General features: G+C 41.1%; 1 protein-coding gene across 9 annotated transcripts in view; it reads left to right on the top strand.

Moving 5' to 3' along the window:
• Positions 1-26844, top strand: part of RAP1GDS1 (Rap1 GTPase-GDP dissociation stimulator 1) — a 157272-nt gene that overhangs the window by 125041 nt on the left and 5387 nt on the right. For 8 of the 9 annotated variants that reach the window (XM_075929637.1, XM_075929639.1, XM_075929638.1 and 5 more), the window contains 9 exons: positions 2725-2853; positions 5627-5752; positions 12872-13015; positions 13472-13603; positions 14552-14686; positions 15140-15265; positions 18431-18570; positions 24644-24770; positions 26189-26317. In XM_075929637.1, coding sequence (XP_075785752.1) covers positions 2725-2853; positions 5627-5752; positions 12872-13015; positions 13472-13603; positions 14552-14686; positions 15140-15265; positions 18431-18570; positions 24644-24770; positions 26189-26317 — 1188 coding nt within the window. The other variant, XM_075929642.1, reaches the window with a different exon arrangement.

Consider the following 26844-nt stretch of genomic DNA (forward strand, 5'->3'; position numbering starts at 1 on the left):
CACTCACAAATTATTTAAGAAAAATTATTTTCCTAAATTTAGGCACTTTGAAGCCTGGCCTGCTAGTGTCTGCAAAGACAGCTTCATACTCTTAATAGTAACAGAGCTAAATGGAATCTCAGAAAGTTAAGAGATTGTATATCAGGACGAGCCTTAATTACAAACAAGACAAGGAGATGAATACATCCCATGCATGCTCTGCAACTAATCAGCTAGTCTTATATTCCTCTGTGTCAAAGGAAAAAACAATTTACCCTATGTATACATATTCTAACTGAGGAGAACACCACTGTGCTCGCATTTCCTCCCTACTGCTGGTTTAGGGCCATATCCATTATAAGGACATTCCTTCACAGGATTGGATTTTGGAACTGAATCAGATGCAAGACCTATTTTTTCAGTCCATACAGCAGTGTCTTCTGGTCCTATGTGCTTACTTGTTTCCTTACTGTCATCCCAATGGCCTATAAAGTCAGTCAGCTGCAAGACCTGCTGAATGACGTATGGCTTAGCCTTTCATAAGAATAAATTATTTCCTCCCAAAAGTAGATTTTGGATTTACCAAAATCAGTCCTTTCCTATTTGTCTTTTTACTCAGATACTGGGCACCCAGGGGAGATTATATTATCATTTAAAAAAAAAAAGACACCAGAACATGTTGTTGCTTAAGAGTCTAAATTTAGGATATCAGAATTCTATGTTGTCTGTGGGAATGAATCAAAGAGCCATCCATTTTCAGAGTCGATGTAGATGGCTAATCTGTATATTTTTGTGACTTCTCTGGAGGCAAACGTATTCTGGAGAGTCTAATATCATACATTAACAGCAAAGAGACTTCCATAGATTGTCCAAATTCACTTCATTTTCCATGTGGCTTGCATTTCGTGTCTTTCTCCCCCTTCTCCTCAATTCCTTCCTTCCTATTCAGAATCTCCAAAGAGTAGGAATCTATGGAGGACAATCCCAAATTAAGGAGCACAATAGGTTATTTACCAGTAACAGAAGTTCTCCTATTGGCTCATTTCCCCCACATATACATTCTACCCCACCTGCCTTTCCAGTGGAACTGAAGGAGGGTGTGCTATTGATACACTCGTACTCTGGAGGTAAAATGACATTCAATGCATGCGCTAGTGCATATGTGTACTTACTTGAAATTTGACAACTTCAACAGCTCTGTAATGTCTAAGGTGGTGCTCTTTTATATGCCTAAAGAAAATGTGGTTCTGTGGAAGAAATAACCCAATAAAAGAAATTCAGTTACTGGTAAGTCACACAGTTTTTTTTTATTTAAGATGCTGAGCCACAATTACAGTGATTCCTGATCACCTCATTAATCAGTTGAACAGTTGAAGTGGCCATCTACTTATTTTGTGCACATGATTATTATAATTAACAAACTAATATTTTATACCGAAGAGAGAAACTATTAAACCAATTCCAGGAAATTAATTCCTAACTTTTGTTATGTAAGCATAATATATAGCTTTTTTTTTTTTTTTTTTTTTTAAGATTGTGCTGAGTTTCAAATTCTAACTCAGGATGTGTGAGAACACTGCATCTGCTAGGCTCAAAATTTCACCAATATTTTTGAGCTGTTTGTAAAATCTGTTGCAATTCTTTTTGGTCTTCATTCTCCAACTGATTTCAGTTGTGCAGGATCTAATTAAAGAGAAACATAATTGACTTCAGTGATCTTTGGATCAAGTCCTTTAGAGGAGTCCACTAAAAATTAGCTAAGTGTCTTAGAAATCAGGGAAATTGCCAATTAGCATATGGTGTGTCCATGTTTACTTCATTCTGTTCATTTGTGAAACAAACATGTTTTTCTCTTCTTTGCAGTGGGATAAAATGTTTTTAACAGAAAATATTGTTACAAATAATCAGCTTTTAATGTAAAAAATTCTTGTTTCTTCTTATCTTTCATAAAGCATCTTTCTATTTGCAGACATCTAGGAATAATAACTTCCTTACTTGTAAATACTGTAAACTTCCATTCTTGGAAAGGGATTTGATTGCAATGGCTTTAAAGGTCTTTTTCCCAACCTTCCATTTTTTCTTTATTAATCTTTCTTTTTTCTCAAGCTCCTCATAGTCCACATTGTGACTTCATGTGTTTTTATAGCTTTTCATGTATATTTCAATGCCTATGTATATTCATTCTTTCTTCCCATGCCCATTTTAACAGAAAGTGCTGAATAGAAATATAGGCCTGATTCCAATCTCAGATTAAACAAATTTATACCAATGTAACTCTGTTGACTTCAGTTGAATTTACTTGTGATATACGCTGGTGGAACATGTTGGCTCAAAATGAAGCCTCGTATATATTTGGAGTCTCCTGAACTGTGTGATCTCATATAATTTTGTTTATTCAACTAAATTATTACAGTCCTACTCCTGCTCTAGGAGATGCATACGAAACTTTTAGTAATTGGACATGTAGGGCATGTTCCCTGGCCAGATCAAGAGGGAATTTTGGGAAGTTTACCACATAACTAGATAAAGGATACGTTTTTGGGTTTATAGCCCATGGCTGTATCAGCCTTAAAACAGAAGAGTAGATGGCATAAGTATTTTAATTTTTCTAAGCTTAGAAGTTGTTTGTGTGCGACATTTTAATGATTTTTCCAGCATTAGTGTGCAAAATGTGTTTGTGTTTCAAAGGATACCAGTAACGCAAACAGAACTGCTAACTTGTCATTATATTTTCTTTTTGTACAGATACCCTGCAATCTCAGCTTATCAATATGGGTGTTATCCCTACATTAGTGAAATTGTTGGGCATTCATTGCCAAAATGCAGCTCTCACGGAAATGTGCCTTGTTGCATTTGGCAATTTAGCAGAACTTGGTAAGTCCAGGAGCATAATTTAAAACTACACACACATTGTTTAACAAATATTTTTTTAAGATTAAACAAAATTAATTTTAACTCAATTTTTCAGTCTTCTTCATGTATGCAAAATAAAAAGCCAGGGAGCTCTGATTATGGTCTCTTTAGAATTTATAGCTTATCGGCCTTCTTAAACTAACCAAAATTCCTCCTCGTACTTAATGCAACTAACATTTTATGTTAAATGTATTTGATATAAGTATGTGTGTCTTAAATTATTTAGATTTCTCTGCTTGAATATTGTTACGTAGTGTGAGCCTGTGGCTAAGGGCCAAATTCAGTCCCTGTTTAATTCCACTTTAAGGCAGAGATGAATTTGGCTCAAGGAAACAGATTCATCAAATGGGAATGGGGACAGACTTGATTCATAATTTGTGTCTCAGAAATTTCATTGAAGATTCAATAGCATTAAAATGTCCTAGGCTAGACACTTGCATTTATAAATCATTACAAATGATAAAAAGGGGATATAAGCTTAGCAGCTGAAATCACAACTGCATTTTAGAAAATGTAAAATTTGATCAAAGCACATTTTGGTCAACAGTGGGGCCCCAATTCTGCTCTGATTCTCCTGTCTAGTACCATTGCTTTGAATCATGTTTCCATTCAAGTCAATGGTAAAACTCTCATTGATTTCAGTAGAACATGAATTGCCTGAAGAATCTGCATTTATGCCACTCTTTAGACATATGAAGATACAGATCAGTGGACAGAGCTAGCAGAGAAGTAGGTGCTTTCTTTTCCCCAGATATTAATTGTGGAGTCAGGTTTTGATCAAAATTAAATGGATATAAATCCAGAATAATATAATTGGCTTCAGTAGAGTTATACCAAATTTACAGTAGTGTAGCTAAGGTAAAAATCTAGCTTGTCCCTTTAAAAATACTAAGATTCAAATCCATTGCAGAAACTGCTCGGGATTAGGGATGTAAGTGACTAGTTGACTAGGCAATAAACATATGCTTATTGGATAGTCAACTAGTAACTCGACTAGTCTTTCCCCCCCTCCCCCATGCTACCTCTATTAGCTTTCAGGAGGAATAATAGTAGTTCAAAGTAGGAGCTTTAATTCGAACTACCTAGTCCGTGCCGCGTGTAGCCACGGGCAGGTAGTTCGAACTACGGGCATTTAAAAATGGCGCCCGCCTGGGAACATGCAAATGAAGCCCTGGATATTTAAATCCCGGGCTTCATTTGCAAGTTCGAATGCCTACATTAGCCACCCTAGTTCGAACTAGGGTGGCAGAGTAGACATACCCTTAGAGAGAGGAAACAAGGGGGGAGGAGCGGGAGCCGGTGCAGCAGGAGCCGGCTTAAAAGCCAGTCCCACCCATAGTACCATTTCTGTGGGCGAGGAGCAGGGGTGCAGCAGGGAACTGGTGGTGCTTCTGCCTTTGAAATGTAGCAAGAGAGGGGCTCTTGCTACATTTCAAAAACAAAATGCGCGTGGGGAGCACAGAGCCAGCCGGGAACTCAAGCAGTTCCCCGCTGGCCCTGTGCTCCCTCCTTTTGAAATGTACAAGAAGTTTTTGTACAGTTCAAAGCAGGGAGCGCAGGGCCAGCGGGGGACTGCCTGAGTCCCCCACTAGGCCCTGCTCCCTGCGGCGTTTCTGCCTTTGAAACGCAGCAAGAGCTAGCAAGGCTCTTAGAATCATAGAATCATAGAACTGGAAGAGACCTCAGAAGGTCATCAAGTCCAGCCCCCTGCTCTAGCCAGTACCAATTCCAACTAAATCAACCTGGCCAGGGCTTTGTCAAGCTGAGACTTAAACACCTCTAGGGATGGAGACTCCACTACTGCCCCAGGTAACCCATTCCAGTGCTTCACCACCCTCCTAGTGAAATAGTTTTTCCTAAAAAATCACTGCTCTTGCTACATTTCAAAGGCCCTTATCAACTATTTGATTAGTTGTTTAGTCTAAATTTAACATCCTTACTCTGGACCCAGGCATTTTAAGAGGAAAAAGGATATAATCTGCATGGTGAAGCCCAGATCTGCACAGCACTCCCAAAATCTAGGACAACGGTGGGCTAATTAGAGCAACCTTAAGGCTCCTGAGAATTATCCCACCTGCCATTGGCCTTAAGAGGCCATTATAGTAGCTGGGGATTGCCAGGACTCTGGTCAACACCAGCCACGTTCCCTGTACGAGTAACCATCATGCAGGCAGAGGGTAGCATCTCTGTGTTGACTCTACACTACTGGGTGTTCCTCCTGTGGCTAGCTATGGCACCTTTGGAACTGCTGTGAGTAGGTGATGGGGTATAAAGCAGACATAGAACAGGAAAGAATCTGACCTTGCGCCTTGATATTCCAAAGTAAATGCTATCAGCATGCAACCATGTAAATATTAATGATCTCCATATCACCCTTTATCTCTGCCATAGAAAATTCAGTACATGATGTATAATTTTTCGTGTTGGTCTGAAGGCAAAGCCTTAATTTATATCTTTGTAATTTTACTGTTGCTATGGATACTTTTATAATATGCTGGTACAAAGTTTTAATAGCCTTGAATATAATTAATAATTCAGGTCAGTACATTTATCTTAAAGTCTTTGACATTTTTCTTTTCCGTTAGTGACAAGTGTAAGTATTAAAATGTATTGTTCTTGTCTGTGAGGAGCAGTTAGCCCAATTAATCATTGCGCTGAATAAACCTGGTAATAAAGACTAGCGAAAAGTTTGATTTGTTTTGTTTACACTTGATTTCCCCTTTTTATTTCACAGAATCAAGCAAAGAGCAGTTTGCCTACACAAACATTGCGGAGGAGATTGTAAAACTATTTAAGAAACAAATAGAACATGACAAAAAAGAGATGATTTTTGAAGTTTTGGCTCCTCTGGCAGAAAATGGTGAGAAGTTGATCATCTTTTATTATCATACAGCCATTTTAGTTTTTTCCTTGTTTGTACACCACCTGTTCATATGACTGCTAACTTGACAGTAATTATTTGACACTTTACCTTGCTCAGTGATTTAACCTTTCCTGTTGAAGCCATGTTAGGTGAGCCATCTGAAAGTAATTGGAAATGAAGGGTAATGTGAATATTGCCTAGTGGCCTAAGCATATACCAACTCCAGGGACCTCTAACATCAACTCCTTCTGTGTTTTTTTTTTTTTTTTTGTCTCTGTTTCTCTGTATTTCAAACTGCAATATTACCAACTTTAATAATACCAACTTTTGTATGTTACAGGGCTTTATGGGGATTATTTAGGTTTGTGAAATGATTTGAATAGCAAAAAAGTCCTATAATGGCTTTATACTAGGGGTGGGGAACCTAAGACCCAGGGACCAGATGTGGCCCCCAATTTGCCTGGATCTGGCCCCCGAAGCTCAGGTCTCCCGCACAGCATTTAGCAGCCTGCACTGGCACTCCAGCTGTCCCCCCACAGGGCTGGAGCACACAGAATCTACTAGCGTAGCCTCCCTCCCCCCCAGCACTGATATGTGAGAGGAACGTGGGGAATGTCTTTCTGCTTCTCAGTTGGGTGCCACACCAGTGAGATTTTGCTTGGTTTTTTTTTGCTTTTCACTTGTGTGTGACCCCTGATTGATTTTCTGTGGGCCCTGATCCAAAAAAAGTTTCCCAACCCCTGCTTTATGAATATAACAGCATATAATTACATGTTAGAATATACAGTATTATTGTCATACTTATTTTAATTATTAGATAAAACTATAAATATCAAGTTCCGGTTACTATTAAGTAACTATTTAACGTGTGGCATTCTTTCAGAGCGTCATCCTCTTGGCTTTACTCTTAGCCATCTTCTTTTTGGTTGAGGAGGTTTGGGTAAGACTCCTTTGGAAGCCTGTTAATTGTGACCCTTTCAGTTAGCAGAAAGGATTTCTCTAAGCAGCATAAGGGATGCCATTTCCCTCCTCAATGGCTACACGAGTTTCTTTCATAATTGTGCAACACTTGAGGAATGAAAGGACTAATAATCAAACTCAGAACCCAGGCCCTATAGCTCATTACAACACCAATAGGTGATTTCCCTTTTTCCCCCCATTCAAAACAACTGACATTTTGGTCATATTTATTATCAATCAAATATAAGGATATATAAATTGTATAGCCAAGGATCAGTGTAGTCAATGAGATATAAAGTGAGGCAATGAGTGTTCGGCAGCATCATAAATTTAATAATACAAATCTTCCTTGCTGCAGATTAATCCCATTATTCCTTGTCCTACCTCTAGCAGACATGGAGTAAAATTAATCACCATCCTCTTTATAACAGCTATTAACACATTTGAAGACTTATCAGTCCCCTTCAGTCCTCTTATCCAGATTATCTAGTTTTTTAACCTTTCTTCATAAGTCAATTTTTTGAACTTTTTATCATTTTTCTCTCTCATCTGCAGTCTCTTCAGTTTGTCCACAGCTTTCCTAAAGTGTGGCACCCCAAACTGGACACAGTATACCAGATGAGGCCTCACCAGTGCTGAGCAGAATGGAACAGTTACCTCTCATGCCTTAACACACCCCAGAATTTTAGCCTTTTTAGTAACTACCTCACGCTGTTGATTCATATTCACTTTGGTTATGTCTAGACTACATGGCTCCGTTGATGGAACCATGTAAGCTAGTTTACCCAGCATAGGCAAAGACGCAGGGATTTAAATAAACCCCACTTCATTAAAATAAACATAGCCGCTACCGATCAGCTGATCTAGCACAGCGCAGCCGTCTAGACACGGATCTGTCAGCTGGGGAAGCCTTTGCCGATCGATCTCTTATGCCTCGTGAAACGAGGTTTACAGGATCGGTCAACAAAGGCTTCCCCAGCCGACTGATCCACGTCTAGACTGCAGCGCTGTGCCGGATCAGCTGATTGTCGGCACAGTGTGGCAGCATGTTTATTTTAATGAAGCGGAGATTATTTAAATCCCCGCTTCTTTTCCTATGCCAGGTAAACTAGTTTACATGGCTCTATTGACGGAGCCATGTAATCTAGACATAACCTTTGTGATCCACTATTACCCTTATTATATTCTTTTCAGCAGTACTACTGCCTAGCCTGTTACTCTCCATTTTGCTGTCGTGCATTTGATGTTTTCTTCTTAAGCATATATTTTGCATTTTATCTCTATTGAATTTTATCTTTTTTATCTCAGGCCAATTCTATGATTTGTCAAAGCCATTTTGAATGTTAATGCTGTCCTTCAAAGTGCTTCCAATTCCTCCCAGCTTGGAAACATCTGCAGATTTTATAACCATACTTTTATTCCATTATCCCTGTCAATGAAAATATTGACTAGTACCAGGCCCAAAACAGCCCCTCTGGGACCTCACTAGGCATCTCCCGCTATTGGACAGCAAACCATCAATAAGTAGTCCTTCAATCAGTTTTGAACTCACTTCATAGTAATTTCATCTTGACCACATTTCCCTAGTTTGCTTGTGAGTATGATACATGGGACAGTGTCAAAAACTTTAGTAAACTCAAATTATATCATGTCTACAGCTCTCCCCCTCCCACCATCTCATAAGCCAGTATCCTTGTTGAAGAAGGAAATGAAGTTGATTTGGCAAAAAATTGTTCTGTATAAATCCATGTTGATTATTACTTTATTAGCACCTATTATCCTCTAGATCAGGGGTTCCCAACCTGGGGTACGTGTACCCCCAGGGGGTACGAGAAGCTTGTCAAGGAGGTACGGGGAATATTTGGTAAATAACTAGATTATCCTAATTGAAATATTCCAGAAGTAGTAGTGTTAGTGAAAAAAGTTGTGGATTCTAGAGTCTAGAATTTATTTCCTTTCATATTGAATAGGGGCTACGGTAAGGTTTACTAAAAGCCAAGGGAGTATGGGGACTGAAAAAGGTTGGGAACCCCTGTTCTAGATGCTTACAGACTGATTGCTTAGTAATTTGTTTCAGTATTTTTTCAGGTACCAAACTAACTATAATTTCCCTGGTCTTCATCTTCCCTCCACCCCACCTTTTAAAAGATGGGTCCTGTGTTTGCCCATCTCCAGTCCTCTGGGATCTTACCCATTTACCAGGATATCTAAAGGACAGTCATAACACACAGTCCTGAGAATACTTCAGCTAGTTCCTTAAAGTTCCTAGGGTTCACTTCATTAGATCGTGCTGACTTGATTACATCTGACTAGCAAATTACAAAAATATTTAGATATTTTCCTATTTTGGTTTTGTGTTCCTTCCCCCTTGTCATTAGTAGTCATTATTTTAACACACTAATCTCAGGGGATGGGAGTTCAAATTCTATTTTGGTTGTAAATGAAAAAGAGTTGCTCAGAATCATCTTACTCCCATCTGAACATGCTTGCATCTTTAGAAAAATTCAGCACAGTTTGTATGATTTAACATCTATGCTTGAGAGGAGCCTTAGAATGAAGTAAAGTACAGTATAAGGTGGAGTAGATTAGGACTGAGCTGTGACGTAGACTTGTGTTTGGAGAATCACTCAGTATCTGCTCACTCCATGCATAGCTCTAACCAGTGCTACTATTCATGAGTGCCAGGTTTAGGCCTGCATACCTTTTCATTTTGAAAGGAATAAAATCTTGAGAGAATTCTATGTTCTTTTCTGTATTTGCAGACAAATTCTTCCCTAGATTATGCCCTGTTTACTAGTGGGTTTCAGAGGATGTAAATAAAAGCAAAATTTGGGTCTTTATTTTCAAAACATAAGAAATGGACATTTTTGCTTGAGACTCTTTTGTTATAGACTGTGATTGAAAAAGGTTCTTGCCTTTTTCACCTTAAAAATGTGTATTCTGGCAGTGACTATTACTGAATAATGTACAGCTAGGCTACGTCTACACTGGCATGATTTTCCGAAAATGCTTTTAACGGAAAAGTTTTCCGTTAAAAGCATTTTCGGCAAAGCACGTCTAGATTGGCAGGATGCTTTTCCGCAAAAGCACTTTTTGCAGAAAAGCGTCCGTGGCCAATTTAGACGCGGTTTTCCACAAAAAAGCCCCGATCGCCATTTTTGCAGAAAACAGTTCTGCGCTGTTTACACTGGCCCTCTTGCGCAAATGATTTGCACAAGAGGGCTTTTGCCCGAACGGGAGCAGCACAGTATTTCCGCAAAAACACTGACGATCTTACATGAGATCGTCAGTGTTCTTGCGGAAATTCAAATGGCCAGTGTAGACAGCTGCCAAGTTTTGCGGAAAAACTTGCCAGTCTAGACACAGCCCTAGAGTACAAAAAAGAGAGAGTAATGAAATATCTGCATTCCTATCCTGTCCTGTTCTGTCTAAAAGCAGAATTTGGTCTGCTATTTTCATACATTATATATGTAACTCAGATAAATTCGTTTTTGCTCAAATGTTTTGCCATCGCAGTAAGACAGAGCAAGCTCTGTGCTGCTGAAAACAACATCCCTTTCTGCATGTTAGGAAGAAGCGTGCTAAGCATTATGCCCAGCACTGTTAATTCAGGACATGCTGATGTCTGTCACAACTGTGATTCTTCCATCCTTGTATTGCTTAGCCACATCTTACATGTGGCAGTGGGTAGTATGTCAATGGGTTGAAACATTTACATGAAGAACATACATAGTCAACCCAATTTTTTAAAGTCCCAGAACAGCAATTTCTAATTCTAAATCACAACACACCTGCCACCTCATCCTCTGTATCCACGGAAACGCCCTACTTTTTACAGTAGCTCAGTACAAAATTACCTCTTTAAAAAACTCCCAGCTGAACATTTCTGGGCCCGTCACATCAAGTTCACAAGAAGATCAGTAACTCTGACATTGATGTGTCACTCGTGCAGCAAAACGTAGTGACGGAAATAGAAGCATTACCTGGGAGAGTCAGACCACTGATTCTACAAGATAAGTAAAGCTGGTACTCCTGTCACCCCCACTTGCCATTGTTCCATTTCCAAATTTTACCATAAGCCATCTTCAGTACTCCTGGAGCTTTAAAAAGCTGTGAAACAATGGGCCAAGCTCATCTTTGGTGTCAATCCAGTGGTCTCAATTTTTTATTATTTTTCAGACTTTCTTAGGGCACCAATGACCATATTAGCTGAGCACCACACAAACTCTGACTGAAATATCTTCACAAAACTTGTAACCCATGGGAATGTGAGACATGGAAGGTGACTGTGCTGAGGTCACATAAGGAAAACCCTGTTGAGCCTCATTCATTTCAGTAACTGAGAGCAGAATTTGGCCTACTCATTTCTGCTTACCTCTGGGCAAGGGACCAAGTCTCCTTCTCAATTCAATAATCTTGACTAGTGCTTGAAACTTGGCAGCAGACTCCCCTGTTCTCCTCCCCCCTCCACCGTCACTGCTAGAGGCAGTGGAGGGAGGGGGGCAGGTGGCACCACAGAGCTGTTGCTGGGGGGAACCGTCTTTTAAGCTGGCACCTCCCCCTTGCCCAGCACTGGCTCCTGTTTCCTCCCTCCCCTTGCTGCCTTTCATAGAGCAAGTAGTCAATACTCCAGTCTACTACTCACTAACATCCCTACTGGTGGACTACATCAAGCCAAATAAATCTTTTAATGTGTGTCTGCAAGTTATTTACATCATATTGATTTTATTGTCTAATTTATTATTCAATATTTGTCAGTGGTTGGTATGAAATACAAAGGGCATCTGCAAATTGCTTTGCAAATCCCCAGATGAATCTAGTCTTTTTTAACCCACTTTACAATTTTCTCTCTCACAAATTTTCATGTTATAGAAAGTTCAGTTGGCAAGATAATAATCTACCTATTAAGCAGTCCAGAAAATGCTTTTGGGCACTTGGATCCCAGCTCAACTCTCTATTACATAAGTGCCACTAACTTGGCATGAGCAGGGTATTATTGATGTAACAAATGTAGAACAGAATTTGGCTCTGGGAATTAATTTAACTTGAAACAAGGAAATAAACCTATAGGCTGCGTCTAGACTGGCAAGTTTTTCCGCAAAAGCAAGTGCTTTTGCAGAAAAACTTGCCAGCTGTCTACACTGGCCACTTGAATTTGCGCAAGAACACTGACGATCTAATGTAAGATTGTTCATGTTCTCGCGCAAATATTGTGATGCTCCCGCTCAGGAATAAGCCCTCTTGTGCAAATGCTTTTGCAAAAGAGGGCCAGTGTAGACGGGTAAAAACTGTATTGCACAAAAAAGCCCCGATGGCGAAAATGGCGATCGGGGCTGTCTTGTGGAAAACCGTGTCTAGATTGGCACGGATGCTTTTCCGCAAAAAGTGCTTTTGCGCAAAAGCGTCCGTGCCGATCTAGACGCTCTTTTCCGCAAATGCTTTTAACAGAAAAACATTTCCGTTAAAAGCATTTGCGGAAAATCATGCCAGTCTAGACGCAGCCATAGTGTTTAGTCCTTTTATGATCACATTATTTTTACAGAGACTGAAACAGGCACTATTGAAAGTCTGTTCCATTTACTTTGTGTTTACTCAATATAGCTACTATATGTATATATGATAGAAAGCATTCTTCAGCTCACCATTGTGACTTGTATTTGTAATTTTTATTAGACAATCTTTCTAATAAACCATCCTTGACTTTCAACTTGCCGCTCCTGCACACACACCAACGCGGGCCCCCCGCCAGCTCCTGCAGGCATGCTCTCCTGCCTGGTTTGCCAGCTCCTGCAGGCGTGCTCTGCCACCTGGCTCCGTGCTGCACGGCTCAAGCTCGCCCATGCCAGAGCTACGCCATGTGGCTCCACTCCCGGGGAGGTGCTGCTGCTGTGGCCGACCCAGCAGGCTGCCCCCACCAGTTCCTGCAGGTGTGCACAACAATCTTTCTAAAAGCGCACCAAAAGACTAAAAATAAAGTTTTGAGCTATCAATTTAGGAGACAGATTGGATGGCTAACAGTTAGCAACTACCTTAGCCATCCAATCTGTCTCCTAAATTGCTAGCTCAAAACTTTTTTTATTATCTATTTTTAGTCTTTTGGTGTGCTTTTAGAAAGATTGTCTTTTTAAAGTTTTTTTTTAATATATTTTTTCAAAGATATAATTAAACTTCAGCTGGTTGAAGCAGGCCTGGTTGAGTGTCTACTTGAGATTGTCCAGAAGACTGTAGACAGCGACAAAGAGGATGACATAGCTGAGCTTAAAACAGCCTCTGATCTTATGGTTTTACTACTACTTGGGGGTGAGTACAGAATCTTAGTATATTTTTTGTAACGCAGCGGAGGATACCTGTGTCGTACTTTGAAGTTTAATTTTACCTGTAATATATACAACACATTTTTAAAAATTATTTAAAGGACTTGCTAGTAGGGATGTAAAATCCCATTTAATTGGTTAACCGGTTAAAGAGGGATGGGACGGAGGATGCCACTGGGCTGGAGAGGCCCCTTTGCCAGGAGCAGCCTTCTGCCCATTAACTGGTAAGCCTTACCCTAAACTAGTTAAACATTCACATCCCTACTTGTTAGCTAGTCAGTCAATGGGCCAGAATGTTGAACTCTTACAGTGCTGTGTATCTAGAGCAAACCTAGTAAATTCAATAGGGTTACACAGCGATAACACTGGGACGCATTTGGACTAATATTAACATTCACATTCCATTTGCTTGTTGAGACTTTCTACGCTTTTTTGCCTCCAGATGAATCCATGCAAAAGTTATTTGAAGGAGGAAAAGGCAGCGTCTTCCAAAGGGTGCTTTCATGGATTCCTTCCAACAACCATCAGCTACAGCTTGCAGGAGCGCTGGCTATTGCAAATTTTGCCAGAAATGGTAAGAATATGCTAGAACAGCTTGGCTACGTCTACACTGGCCCCTTTTCCGGAAGGGGCATGTAAATTTCAGCAGTCGTCGTAGGGAAATCCGCGGGGGATTTAAATATTCCCCCGCGGCATTTAAATAAAAATGTCCGCCGCTTTTTTCCGGTTTTTAAAAAAGCCGGAAAAGAGCGTCTACACTGGCCCCGATCCTCCGGAAAAAGTGCCCTTTTCCGGAGGGTCTTATTCCTACTTTGAAGGAATAAGTAGGTCTTATTCCTACACTTTGAAGTAGGAATAAGACCCTCCGGAAAAGGGCACTTTTTCCGGAGGATCGGGGCCAGTGTAGACGCTCTTTTCCGGCTTTTTTAAAAGCCGGAAAAAAGCGGCGGACATTTTTATTTAAATGCCGCGGGGGATATTTAAATCCCCCGCGGATTTCCCTACGACGACTGCTGAAATTTACATGCCCCTTCTGGAAAAGGGGCCAGTGTAGACGTAGCCCCTTATGTTTGTCTATTTGCCCCCTTTTAATGTGCTGTTTCTGTATAACTATGAATCAAGCATGTTGGGATGGGATTCTCTAATTTGGTTCATCAGTAGTTTTGCACACCTTTTCTGGATTTTGGAGATTTATCAGCCTTACTTTAGAATTGTTTTTTCTACACTGAAGAACATGCCTAAAGAATCATTACCACTTAAGTAATATTTCAACTCTAGCAATGTTTACTCAGTCCACATATATATTCGTACTACTTGATTTTTGGAATTTTACTTCCTGCTCTATTTTCCATTCCTTTACTGTAAATTAATAATTGTTCCTGTGATCGAAGTTGACACTGGTGGTCAACTCAATGGTAAAATTTTGGAAAGGGAAAGAAATTACACTTTTGTACAGAGAAGATTTTGTAAATATTTTAAGATTTAGTGTGAGCATACAAATGACTCGTTTTGTCCTGCATAGATGGAAACTGCATCCATATGGTGGATAATGGGATAGTTCAAAAGCTGATGGATCTCCTAGACAGGCATGTGGAAGATGGAAATGTAACTGTACAGCATGCGGCACTGAGTGCACTCAGAAACCTGGCTATTCCTGGTAAGACTTATGTTGCACTGCTAATTTCTGAGGGATGATTTAAGAGGTTGGACACTCCCTGCAAGCTACCTCACTATGCTGATTCCACAGAGTAATAGGGCAGGGGAAGAAGATTCCGTTCCTATTCTCTACATAAATTGACTCTGGTATTCAGCCCGAGATATTCATGCTCAGCCCTGGGAATTAGATTTATGAATAAGAACAAATTATTTCAAATTTGCATTGTGCCTAGGTAACCATAAAATTATATACATACATATATATATATAGAGAGAGAGAGAGAGAGCGCGCGAGCGAGTTTGTGTATGTGTGCTCACAATGTATACATCACTATGCTATTTTTCAGTGCTTGTGGAAAAGCAGCTCCTGGACTGTCTTGGAATTGACTGTGTTATATAGTTTACATGTATCAAAAATGTTTCTTGAGATAATTTCTGTTGTTTATTCATGTAGTTGTAAATAAGTCTAAGATGCTATCAGCTGGCGTTGCAGAAGCAGTACTGAAATTTCTCAGATCTGAGATGCCCCCTGTTCAGTTCAAGCTCCTGGGAACATTAAGAATGTTAATAGATGCACAAGGTAAAAATAAGCAGTTCTTTATGTTATATGAGTCTTTCTCTGATTTAATCTGCTGTTAATGCTCTTCTCGAAGTAAAAGGTTATTTTCCTTAAGTTTTAGAATAAATTAAATAGTAAGCAAAATGAGAAACATGGGCTGATTTCAAAATTTCTGAACTGACTACCATGAACAATCAGAACACTTTTCAAACTTTTTTAATTTTCTATTTCAGCATTCCTCTAAACTGGCATTTTATGAATATTTATCTAACTGCAGGTGTTTTGACCTAAGCTGCCACTCATGTTGAGCTATTTGGTTTCCAGTTTTCTGTACCTCCTCTGCATCTAGCACCCTTGAATGAGCTAATGCATTTAATAATTGATAATCTGCCATTTCAAACTAAATTAATGTCTTGTAATTTGCAGCCATCACTGAGTGGTTAGAACCATGGTAAACAAAGTGGCAAACTACAGAAGGCAATACAGAGTCTCTCTGACTCTTTGGTCATTTCTTTCATTTTAAATTCCAAACATATTTTGAAATTGTTTTATCAAATTGCTTCCAGCACCTTCAACCAGAGTTTGTGAATGCTAGCCCTTATAAAATTCACTAGGGACTTGAAACTAAAATACATGCCTAATTTCCATTATTTACATTCTTATACCCAAAAGCAATGTGGGACATAATGATGTCTTTCTGAATATACCATAGCAAATCTATAAAAGTGTAAGACAGCCTTACTAATAATCTGCACAATCCTGCACTGAGTGCAGATTTGCAGCACAGATTGGCAAGATCTGGAAATCAGGTCATCAAGAGGCACATCAAACTACAGTGAAACTCCAACTGTCTGGCATCCAGTGGTCCAGAACTCCCAATAGTCCGGCACCAATTGGAACCCGGAAGTACTCCGGCCAGCTGGAAAATTGGAGCTGCTGTGAGCCCCATGGGCACTTGTGGCTGGTAAAGGGAAGAGGAGAAGAGGGGAAGAAGATTATACCCCTGTGACGGGTCTGCCGGGACCCGCACTGCATCCGGCCGGGAGGTGGGCGAAGAACGGCACGGCGAGGGGCGAACCCTCCACTGTTTTGCAGGAAGACGGGGGAAGCCCCGCGCTGCCGCCGAGAGTTCCGGGAGGGGAGCGGGTTCCCCACCCCCCAGACTGCGGTAGTTATCGCCGAGCATGGGGGCGAGGGGCGGTGCTGCGGGACCAACCCGGCAGCACCCCAGCTGCTCTGCTCCACTGCTTCCCCAAATCCACCGCTGCCGCTGCTGAAACTAAAGTGCAGCAGACTTGGGGAAGCAGCGGAGCAGAGCCGCTGGGGTGCAGCCCGGTTGGTCCCGCAGTGCCACCCCTCACCCCCCTGCTCGGCGCCCGGCAGCACCCCAGCGGCTCTGCTCTGCCGCTTGTCCACCGCTTGTCAGTTTCAGCAGTGGCAGCAGCGGACTTGGGAAAGCGGCGGAGCAGAGCTACTGGGGTGCTACTGGGTTGGACCCGCAGCACCGCCCCTCAGCCCCCTGCTCGGCGATAACTACTGCAGTCTGGGGGGTGGGGAGCCTGCTCCCCTCCCAGAAACTCTCTGCAGCAGCGCAGGGCTTCCCCGACTTTCTGCAAAATGGAGGAGGATTCGTCCCTCACCGCGCCATTCCCTGCCCACCCCCCAGATGCAGTGCAGGCCCTGGCAGACCCGTCACAGCCCCCCCGCCGGAGTGCCTCCCAATACTCCGGCATATCCGATAATCCGGCACCACCTAGGTCCCAAAGGTGCTGGATTATCGGAAGTCTACTGTACTTTGCGAATCTGTGGGGAAATGCTGTATCACTTCTGAATCCATTTGTGGTGCTTAGTGCCATCCTGAGACAGGACATGGGCACATAATGTGCTTCCCCATCTCTGTTTTACCTGGCTCCTGCTCCCACAGATGCTGTTGAGGGACCAGGTTCTCCACTGCTCCCCATGCCTTGTTAAAGGCTGCAGGAGTGAAGAAACTAAATGGTAGAGAGGAAGAGAACACTGAAGGCTTTAGAACAGTGCCCCCCTCCTTTCAGAGGCAGACCCACTTCCTCTGTACTCTGTGTGTCACTAAGGACAGCGGTGAAGGTGAATATCGTGTTCTGAGCTGAGGGGAGATAAGACAACTGCCAGTTCTGTTGCTCCTTTTTTCCTTCCAGTGAAGGAAGAGCATGGTCCTATCATCTTCAGAACAGAGCCAATCATATCCACCTTTATTTTCACTTGTTCCCCTCAAAGGAGTCTTTTAGAATATCAAATAGGAGAACAGAGATTATATTATTACCTTTGTATTTGGCAATTGTGTCCGTGTGTTTGGATGAATATTGGAAAATTGGAGTAGGTGGATAAAAGAGCCATAGGCATGATTAAGCATTGGGAAAACAAGGAGCTCAATCTATTTCACTTGGCAGTAAACAAGATTAAAGGGTGATTTGATCAAAGCCTATAAGTGTAGACATGTGAGACAAAAAAAATGATATAGAGGGTTCTTCATTGCACTAGACAAAGGTATAACAAGAGCCAATGGCTAGAATTTGAAGCTATGCAAATTCAGACTGGGAATAAAGGTGTGTATTTTTAACAGAGAGGGATTAGCCATTGGAACAACTTACCAATGGGGGAAGTTGGGGGAATTCACCAGCACTTGAAATGTTTAAATCAACATTAGATGTTTTTTCTAAAAAACACCTGTTGTAGTGCAGTCACAGCTATGGGAATTGAAAAAAAAATTAATTCAGGAAAGTCCTAGGGCCTGTTTTATGCGGGAGGCCAGATAATTTATCACAGTGGTCCTTCTGGCCTTAAAAATCTATAGATCCATGAACTGGCTCACAAGGAGTGTGATGTCACCTTTCTTTTCTCAACAATCCACAAACCTCAATTGTCACAATTTTGCAAGTTTTAAATTTCATCTAGGAAAAAAGAAAAAAAATGTGCCAGGAAAATTCTTTGTGAAAATCTCTTCCACCCTGATTTTTTTTTATTTAATTTAATTTAATTAATTATTTTTTGTTACCAATTTTGCTCACTGATGCAAACTGAGACTTTCCCTCAATTAGCTCTAAATAACAATATTCTTCTTTGGGACTTTTCTTCCTCTTAGAAACTTTCCTCTCTGAGAGATGCTGACAACTGACAGCCTTGTTTTATTTTGGCTTTTATCATATGTAGCAGAAGCTGCTGAACAGCTGGGAAAGAATGTGAAATTGGTTGAACGGTTGGTGGAATGGTGTGAAGCCAAGGATCATGCAGGAGTGATGGGGGAGTCAAACAGACTGCTTTCTGCACTTATACGACATAGCAAATCAAAAGTAAGTGACTGGTGAAAAAATTCATTTCACATAGAGAGTCTTAAAAAAACCAAGTCAGGCCATGCTCTATATTTTCAGCTTAGAAATGCAGGCCTTGACTGGCTGCAATGAGCTCTGCACGAATGCCGTCTGTGCCTGTTCTGAGCCTCAGACACATCAAGGAGAGTCCACCCAAGCATAGTAGCTTGCAGAACTACCCAGTCACATTGCTAAATATGGCCATGTCTCAGAACCGTGACAGGTGGAATGGGTCATCTATATGAGTCCCACTCAGATTCCTCGTGATTTAAGTCCCCCTTTGATGGCTGTTTGAAATAAGCCAACAGCCCGTCTCCAGTTTCCATTGGAAAGCGGCTCATGTACCAAAATCCATCACTACATGGCTTCATTCATCTTTGTTGATATTTTCAGAAGAGAGGCCAAAGATTTACCTCTCATCTCCTAGAGATGATCCCATCAGTTAGGGTTAAGCCATATTGGTGAGATAATTCCTGTGCTGTACCTCTACCGGGTGACAATACAAGACTTCTGGCTCCAGGGGGACTGTCAATCAGACACGAGCATCAAGCTGAATATAAATGCTAATTATTTGATTTAAAAACACTTTGTTTCAAAAATACAAAGCTTGCTATAGGGGTACTGTCTAAGACAGAAAGCCCAAATGTTGACCTACTTGTATTTATACTTATGGATGCCAGTGAGATACATTTTGCTTTGAATTACAAATGTAAATCCAGAATAACTCCATTCACTATCAGTGACTTTATTTTCAGATTTACACCTGCATAAAATATCAGAAAGAATCTGAACCCCAGCTTTTATAAAAAGCATTTTAATGTTATTCTCTATCAGGCTGGTGCTTTCAGGGGGTTGTTCAAATATAAGCATTTTCTTACAAAGGTCTACTCATGAATACTTGGGGACTACATCTAGACTGGCCAGTTTTTCCGGAAAATTAGCCGCTTTTCCGGAAAAACTTGGCAGCAGTCTACACTGTCCGCTTGAATTTCTGCAAAAGCACTGACTTCCTACTGTAAGAAATCAGTGCTTCTTGCGGAAATACTATGCTGCTCCCATTCAGGCAAAAGTCCTTTTGCGCAAAAGGGCCAGTGTAGACAGCTGAGATTTGTTTTGTGCAAAAAAGCCCCGATCGCGAAAATGATGATCCAGGCTTTTTTGCGGAAAAGCGCGTCTAGATTGGCACGGATGCTTTTCCGCAAAAAGTGTTTTGTGGAAAAGCATCCATGCCAATCTAGATGTTCTTTTCCGAAAATGCTTTAATGGAAAACTTTTCCGTTAAAAGCCTTTCCGGAAAATCATGCCAGTCTAGACGTAGCCAAGGTATAAAGGGAATACTAGCTGTCTGTCAATGCACTTCTAGCACATTACACAGAGTTTATACAAAATACATGAAAGACCAAAGCCAGCAGTCCTTGCTCATCCATGTAGTCATATTGGACCAAGTACAGTTCTAAGATTAGCAGGTGAAACTCCTAATGCAACCACTGGGAGTAAGTAGTTCCTCCTTATGCCAGGCCTGTATTTCACACAAGTAATCAGATTGAATCAATAGCTAAGTGTGCACTGCAGGGTCAAGCTGGACAAAGGGAAATGTGATCTGAGAAATACAGTCACAAGTAATGAATGACCTGATCTGCGAATGGCACTGCAAAGTGAAACCAACGTGCATTGTGGGTCTGATCCAGAATGATGCTGATATTACTCAGCTCCCATTTAAGTCAGTGGAATCTATGGGATACTTACCCTTTCACAACATAGGTTTCTATTCAGGGGGTAGTGAAATATTTCTCTTATTTTCCCTGCCTATCGTATGGTTTGTGTTCAGCCTCTGAAATCAATCAGTATTAATTTCCCAGAGTTCTAGCTTTTATTTCTTGCTGTCCACAAGTCACGGGTGCATGTGGTAAATTGAATTCTGCTGCTATTTTAAGAAACAATGGGAGTAGAGATGTGAGTTTTTTTACCAGACTGTGACAGGGTGACAGCATTCAAAATTGTAAAGATACTAATACAGTGGACTTCCAAAAATCCGGCACCCTTGGGACCCAGGGACTGCTGGATTATCGGATATGCCGGAGTATAGGGAGGTACTCCGACGGGGTGCTGTGACAGATCTGCCGGGACCTGCACTGCGGGGACGGGTTGGCAGTGAACGGCGCGGGGAGGAGCGAACCCTCCGCAGTGTTGCAGGGAGGCGGTGGAAGCCCCGAGCAGCTGGCTTGTAAGCGGGGAAACTTGTAAGCAGCGGTGGCAGAGAGGGGGTGAGAGGCAGGCAGCTGTTTAAGGCGGTCAGGTGGGGGGGGTCAGCAGGGAATGCTGCCTGCCTCTCACCCCCTCTCCGCCGCCACCGCTTACAAGTTTCCGCACTTGCAAGCCAGCTGTGTGGGGCTTCTACCACTTCCCCGCAACACAGCGGAGGATTCGCCCCTTGCCGCGCTGTCCCCTGCCATCACACCCCCTCCTCCCACCCGCCTTAAACAGCTGCCTGCCTCTCGCCCCCTCTCCGCCACCGCCTCTGGGCAGCTCCAATTATCCGACTGGCGGGAGCACTTCCAGGTTCCACTTGGTGCCAGATTATCAGGAGTGCCAGACCACTGGATGCCGGACAATTGGGGCTCATCTACACTGGCCCCTTTTCCGAAAGGGGCATGTTAATTTCACAGGTCGTAATAGGGAAATCCGCGGGGGATTTAAATATCCCCCGCGGCATTTAAATAAAAATGTCCGATGCTTTTTTCCGGCTTTTAGAAAAGCCGGAAAAGAGCGTCTACGCTGGCCCCGATCCTCTGGAAAAAAGCCCTTTTCCGGAGGATCTCTTATTCCTACTTCAAAGGAATTGAAGGGCTTTTTTCCGGAGGATCGGGGCCAGCGTAGACGCTCTTTTCCGGCTTTTCTAAAAGCCGGAAAAAAGCGGCGGACATTTTTATTTAAATGCCGCGGGGGATATTTAAATCCCCCGCGGATTTCCCTATTACGACCTGTGAAATTAACATGCCTCTTTCAGAAAAGGGGCCAGTGTAGATGTAGCCTTGGAGTTTTACTGTACTAGCATGGAACAGCTAATGTTTGTATTAACAGAAATCAGCAAAAAAATCACTCAGTGCAGAAGAATCTCTCTGAGCTTTTAGAGGCTCAAAGAATGTCTCCATCAACATACTGGGAAAATGATAGTTTACTCTTCTTTAATTTTGTACTTGCACTGCCCTCTAGGTATGGATGTTGACATAGCTGTCTAGCTCTTTAAAAAAAAAAAAGTACAGTAAACACATTTTAAATTCAAGCACCTACAGAAGAAGGTGACATTTTCAAAAGAGCCCTTAGGCTCAGAGTTATTTTTGAAAATGGAACTTGGGCTCTAAGTCACTCCAATTTCAGTAGAAGATTACAGCAATGTTTTCAAAATGGCGAGAAACGGTGGAGGTCTAGACACAGAACGTGAATGGTCTGCATAGCTGGCAGCTCGGGGAGACCCACTTGATACCTCGTTTTATAATATATGTTAGTTCAGAGTGTTAATAAGGGTTCGATCCTGTGAATTCCTGAGCACCTCCAGCAAGAGGTTCTTGGTGTCAATTTCCAATTAATTCAGCAGAAGCTGAAGGCATTCAGAGCTTTGGAGGTGGTCCTCAGCATCTAGAGGAGAGGAGTCTACTTAGAAAGGTTTTGTTGCAAGCAAAAGAAAGAGAACAATTTTTACATGTTTATGTGCATTATGTTATTCAAAATTAAGTGAAGAGCTTTTTGGCTGTGAATTTCTTAAGCAATCAGGACAGAGATTAACTTCGTCCCAAGATTAACCTTCTTTCCATCCAGTTGGGAGTTAAAAAATGTAAAGGTTAAACATGATTATCTAAAGACATTTTGAGGTTCTATGCTCACCCTTGTATTTTTTTTTTGTTTGTTTTCCTTGCGCACAAAATCCAATTGCAATAGTCTATGCAAGCACTGGAACACAAATCATTCTAAGCAAGTGGCTCAATTAGTGGTCATTGTCTTTTGGCTGGAGTTAAAAAGGGGAGCAGAGAAGGATATATTGAATTGCATCTCCTTGACATTGCATTTCACATCATCATCATATTATTGAGAGCACTGAAATAACTCATCGGATTTTCATTTAAAAGGCCAGGCCACATTTTCATACCATGGTGCTTAATTTGCACCTGCAAAACATGCACAAAAATACATTTGCCTGTGTAACTATCTTTTAGCATACACAGTTATCTGATTTTCGGGCATGTATTTTGCATATGCAAGTTACATTTAGAAGTGAGAACTGACATATAATGTAGTATCTCGTTTAAACAGCTTCTTTCCTCCCCTTACTCTCATTTGTAACACCTCCTCAGATTGAAAGTAAATTGATTAGTGTTTGCTCCAGGGGAGGCACATACCAGTGTGAGGTCTGTAGGTGAAAAAAGTCTATTTAAAAAATTAATCAAATAGATAAAGAATTCAGAGGCCTTCATCCATCATTATTACAAATACAAGTAAAATTTTGGACTTAAAAAGCTTGACACAGTTCCTTTAAATATCTAGCATTTAACCAAGATAACATTTTTGTTTCCTAAGTCATGGACAACAAGAAAAATACTGTAATGCTTGTTTTAGAACAAAAATAATACATCAGTCTTCTGTAATGGCTCCTTATGGTCTCATATTTGTTACCAGTTTTGAGAGAGCACTATTCATTTCCTGCCTACATACTTTGTTTTTCACATTTTCCTAGTCTATGATTTCAATTATTAAGTACATTGGAATACAGAACAACCTCTCATCTCCAGAGGTCGTGAGGGTCTTCCCAAAATCTGAGGACAAGAGGTATTTTGGATGATGGGGGACAAAAGCCAACTGACGAGAGTCATTCTGGATCTCCATAACCTGAGCACAGAAAAGGGATGCTGAACAGCTTCAAACAAGGCTGTCATCTGGCTTTTGACACCACAGGATAGTGACGGGAAAGCTAGTTGTCTTTGCAGATGGAGCTCAGGGTTAGCTGAGGATAGTCCCTTTTGAATGAATTGGTCTGCAAAGCACAATAGCATTTCCCCCAGTGTAACCTAGTAGAGGGGTGGGCAACAAACAAAACCAAAAGTTTGAATTAAGCAATAATTTGGTTTTTATTTTATAAATACCCAGTGATTATGTAATGTAACCAGGTATGTCTTATAATATGTATAAATGCATATATCAGCAGCTCTCAACCATCCCAGGCTACTATACCCCTTTCAAGAGTCTGATTTCTTTTGCATACCCCAAGTTTCACCTCTCAAACTACTTGCTTACAAAATCAGACATACAATTGTGAAAGTGGCACAGCCACAGTTACTGAAAAATTGCTTACCTTCTCATTTTGACCATATAATTAAAAATAAATCAACTAGAACAGGGGTGGGGCCAACCTGTGGCTCTTCTGAAGTTAATATGCGGCTCCTTGCTCTGGGGCTGTAGCTACATCTGCCAAATTTCCAGTGCTCAACTCCTGGCTCCACCACTTCCTTGAAGCGTATTGCACCCTCGCTCCTTCCTTTCTTCACACAGAGCCTGCTGAGTGCCATGAAACAGCTGACTGCACTGGGCAGGAAGCATGGAAAAAGAGGAGGAGGCACTGATTGGTGGGGCTGCTGGTGGGCAAAAGATTCTGAAGAGTGGAGAAGAGGCACCTGATGAGGAGTGCTGATAAATTACTGTCGCTCTTTGGCAATGTACATTGGTAAACTGTGGCTTGCTCTCAGGATCAGGTTGGCCACACCTGAACTAGAATATAAATATTCCAGTGTATAGTATATACAACAGTATAAATAAGTCAGTATCTGTATGACATTGTAGTTTGTACTGTCTTTGTTAGTGCTTTTTATCTAATTAATTTTAAAACTATGCAGTTATTGAAATAAGTTGGTGTACCCCTTGGAAGACCTCTGCACAATAAGGGGTACGTATACCTCTGGTTGAGAACCGCTGGAAGTACTTGCAGAATACATCAGAACTCAGTTATTCAATACTGGTCATACGTAATGCAAACTTTTTTCAGTCCCATTCTTTTTATTTATTTTAGGATGTAATTAGGACTATTGTTCAGAGTGGTGGCATCAAGCATTTAGCTACCATGGCAACAAGTGAACATGTAATAATGCAGAACGAAGCTCTTGTTGCTCTGGCACTAATAGCAGCATTAGAATTAGGTGAGTATCCTGATGGTCGGTTCTTATTTCCCCTATAGCCAGTGCTCAAGAGAATCTTGGGGTGGAAAATCCAAGCAGAAGTGAGTTTTGTGAGCAGAACTATATGGGATCCTGCAGAAATCTACCAGTGAAGACCTTAACTTTCATGAGATTGGGATTCTTTGTTAATATATACCTATATGGGCAAAACCAGGATCTTAGCTAGAGCTAACAAGGGCTCTTTTACACGATGATAATGATACATGATAGCAGTTTTTAAGTATCCAAAAGGGTATTACAAGGAGGAAGAAAAATGGTTCTCCTTGGCCTCTGATGATAGGAGAAGCAGCAATGGGCTTAAATTGCAGTAAGGGGGGTTTAGGTTGGACATTAGGAAAAGCTTTCGAACTGTCAAGGTGGTGAAGCATTGGAATAAACTGCCTAGGGAGGTTGTGTACTCTTCATCACTGGAGATATTTAAGACTCAGAGATGATAAGCATGAAACCCCCAGATATCACACTTTTAATTACATCTCAGACTGGAGACATGATCAACCATGGGATTTAAAAAAAATTGATGTAGCCTAGTAAGGAAGCTAATCTAGAAAAAGGGCTTACATAGGACCTAGCACTAGCTGTGTTCAAATGGAGACATTCTAACTCAGTATAGTGAGAACTGCTGCGCTAGGTGCTGATACAATCCAAGGGAAGCTAGTAAAATGCTGGGTGCTCCACAAATAATGTCTCTAACTAGTTTTATTAAATGTCTCAGCAACAAAAATAGGGTTTTGATCATATCAGTATAAAAATCGTGTATTTTTAAATGCCATGGCCTGTGTTTTTAATACCTTAACATTTGCTAAAGAAAGAAAGAATTGATTTTCTGTTCTACCATTTTTCCTGCTTGGTTGCTCTTCATACTTCACTGATCTTGGACAATAGAACTAGACTGTTCAACATTCCTTACTTTTGCGGTCAGTTTCCTCTATTGTTCTCTTACACTAGCAGAATGCTGTTGTGTTCTGCTTCCAAAACATGGCAAAAGACGCATGAGCTATAAAAACAAAATTAATTGCATTAAAAACATTAAGAAGAAAATATGTCTATTCATTTTGGTCTATTAATCCCTCCTCTTTGTCTTCAAACCATTACATTTTGGGCTTAAACTAAGTTGACAGTGTCCCCTTAAAAACTTAGCCCAAATCAGGTACTCCTTACTCAGGTTCTGATCCTACTAATTATTGAGCATTCTGAATAAGTGCTGAGAAACCCCAGTTCCCTTTTGCCTTTTGATTTCAGAGATCACACCTTCAGCTTTTATTCTCTCGAATGTGTGTGTCTATGTATATGTAAATAATATTTCAGTACATTACCAAATGTGCAGCAGAAATGACTAATGATGTTCTTGGATTTACAACTTTCACTTATTTATGTTGTAGTCACTGCTGAGAAGGACCTCGAAAATGCTAAACTAGTTCAGATTCTACACAGACTGCTCTCAGATGAGAGGAGTGCTCCAGAAATCAAGTACAACTCCATGGTGTTGATTTGTGCTCTCATGGCATCTGGTGAGTATTTACAAGGTGCTGATTTGTTCTGCTTCTCTCTCTCTGTCTCTGCCCTCAACCTTTAACGACTAAACACTTTTTCAGCTTGGACTTGGATCCTCTACTATATACACTGGGCTCAATTCTCTACTCACACTAGTTTTACATAGACATAACTCCACCCACTATAGTGCAGTCACTCCTGGTATATAGTGCTGAGAGAAGGAAATCCGCCCTACCTGTGTACAGAAGGCTGAATAATAACTCAATTTTAGATGATAGAGTATTTTTGCATGATAAGTCATATGTAATAACAACAACTCTGACTACAGCTCCTGCATGGTGCAGAATTCTAGCTTCCAGACTTCAGTGGGCACTTAGCGCTTTAGCATATCTGTGCAGATACATAAACACATAGCACCGAGTTTAAGTAAACTCCCTGTTTGCTATCATTTGCACACAGAGGGTATGTCTAGACTATATGCCTCTGTCACCAGAGGCATGTAAATTAGACTACCCGACATAGTCAATGAAGCGGGGATTTAAAT

This window comes from Pelodiscus sinensis, chromosome 5 (genome assembly GCF_049634645.1).
Source record: "Pelodiscus sinensis isolate JC-2024 chromosome 5, ASM4963464v1, whole genome shotgun sequence".
Classification (NCBI taxonomy): domain Eukaryota; kingdom Metazoa; phylum Chordata; order Testudines; family Trionychidae; genus Pelodiscus; species Pelodiscus sinensis.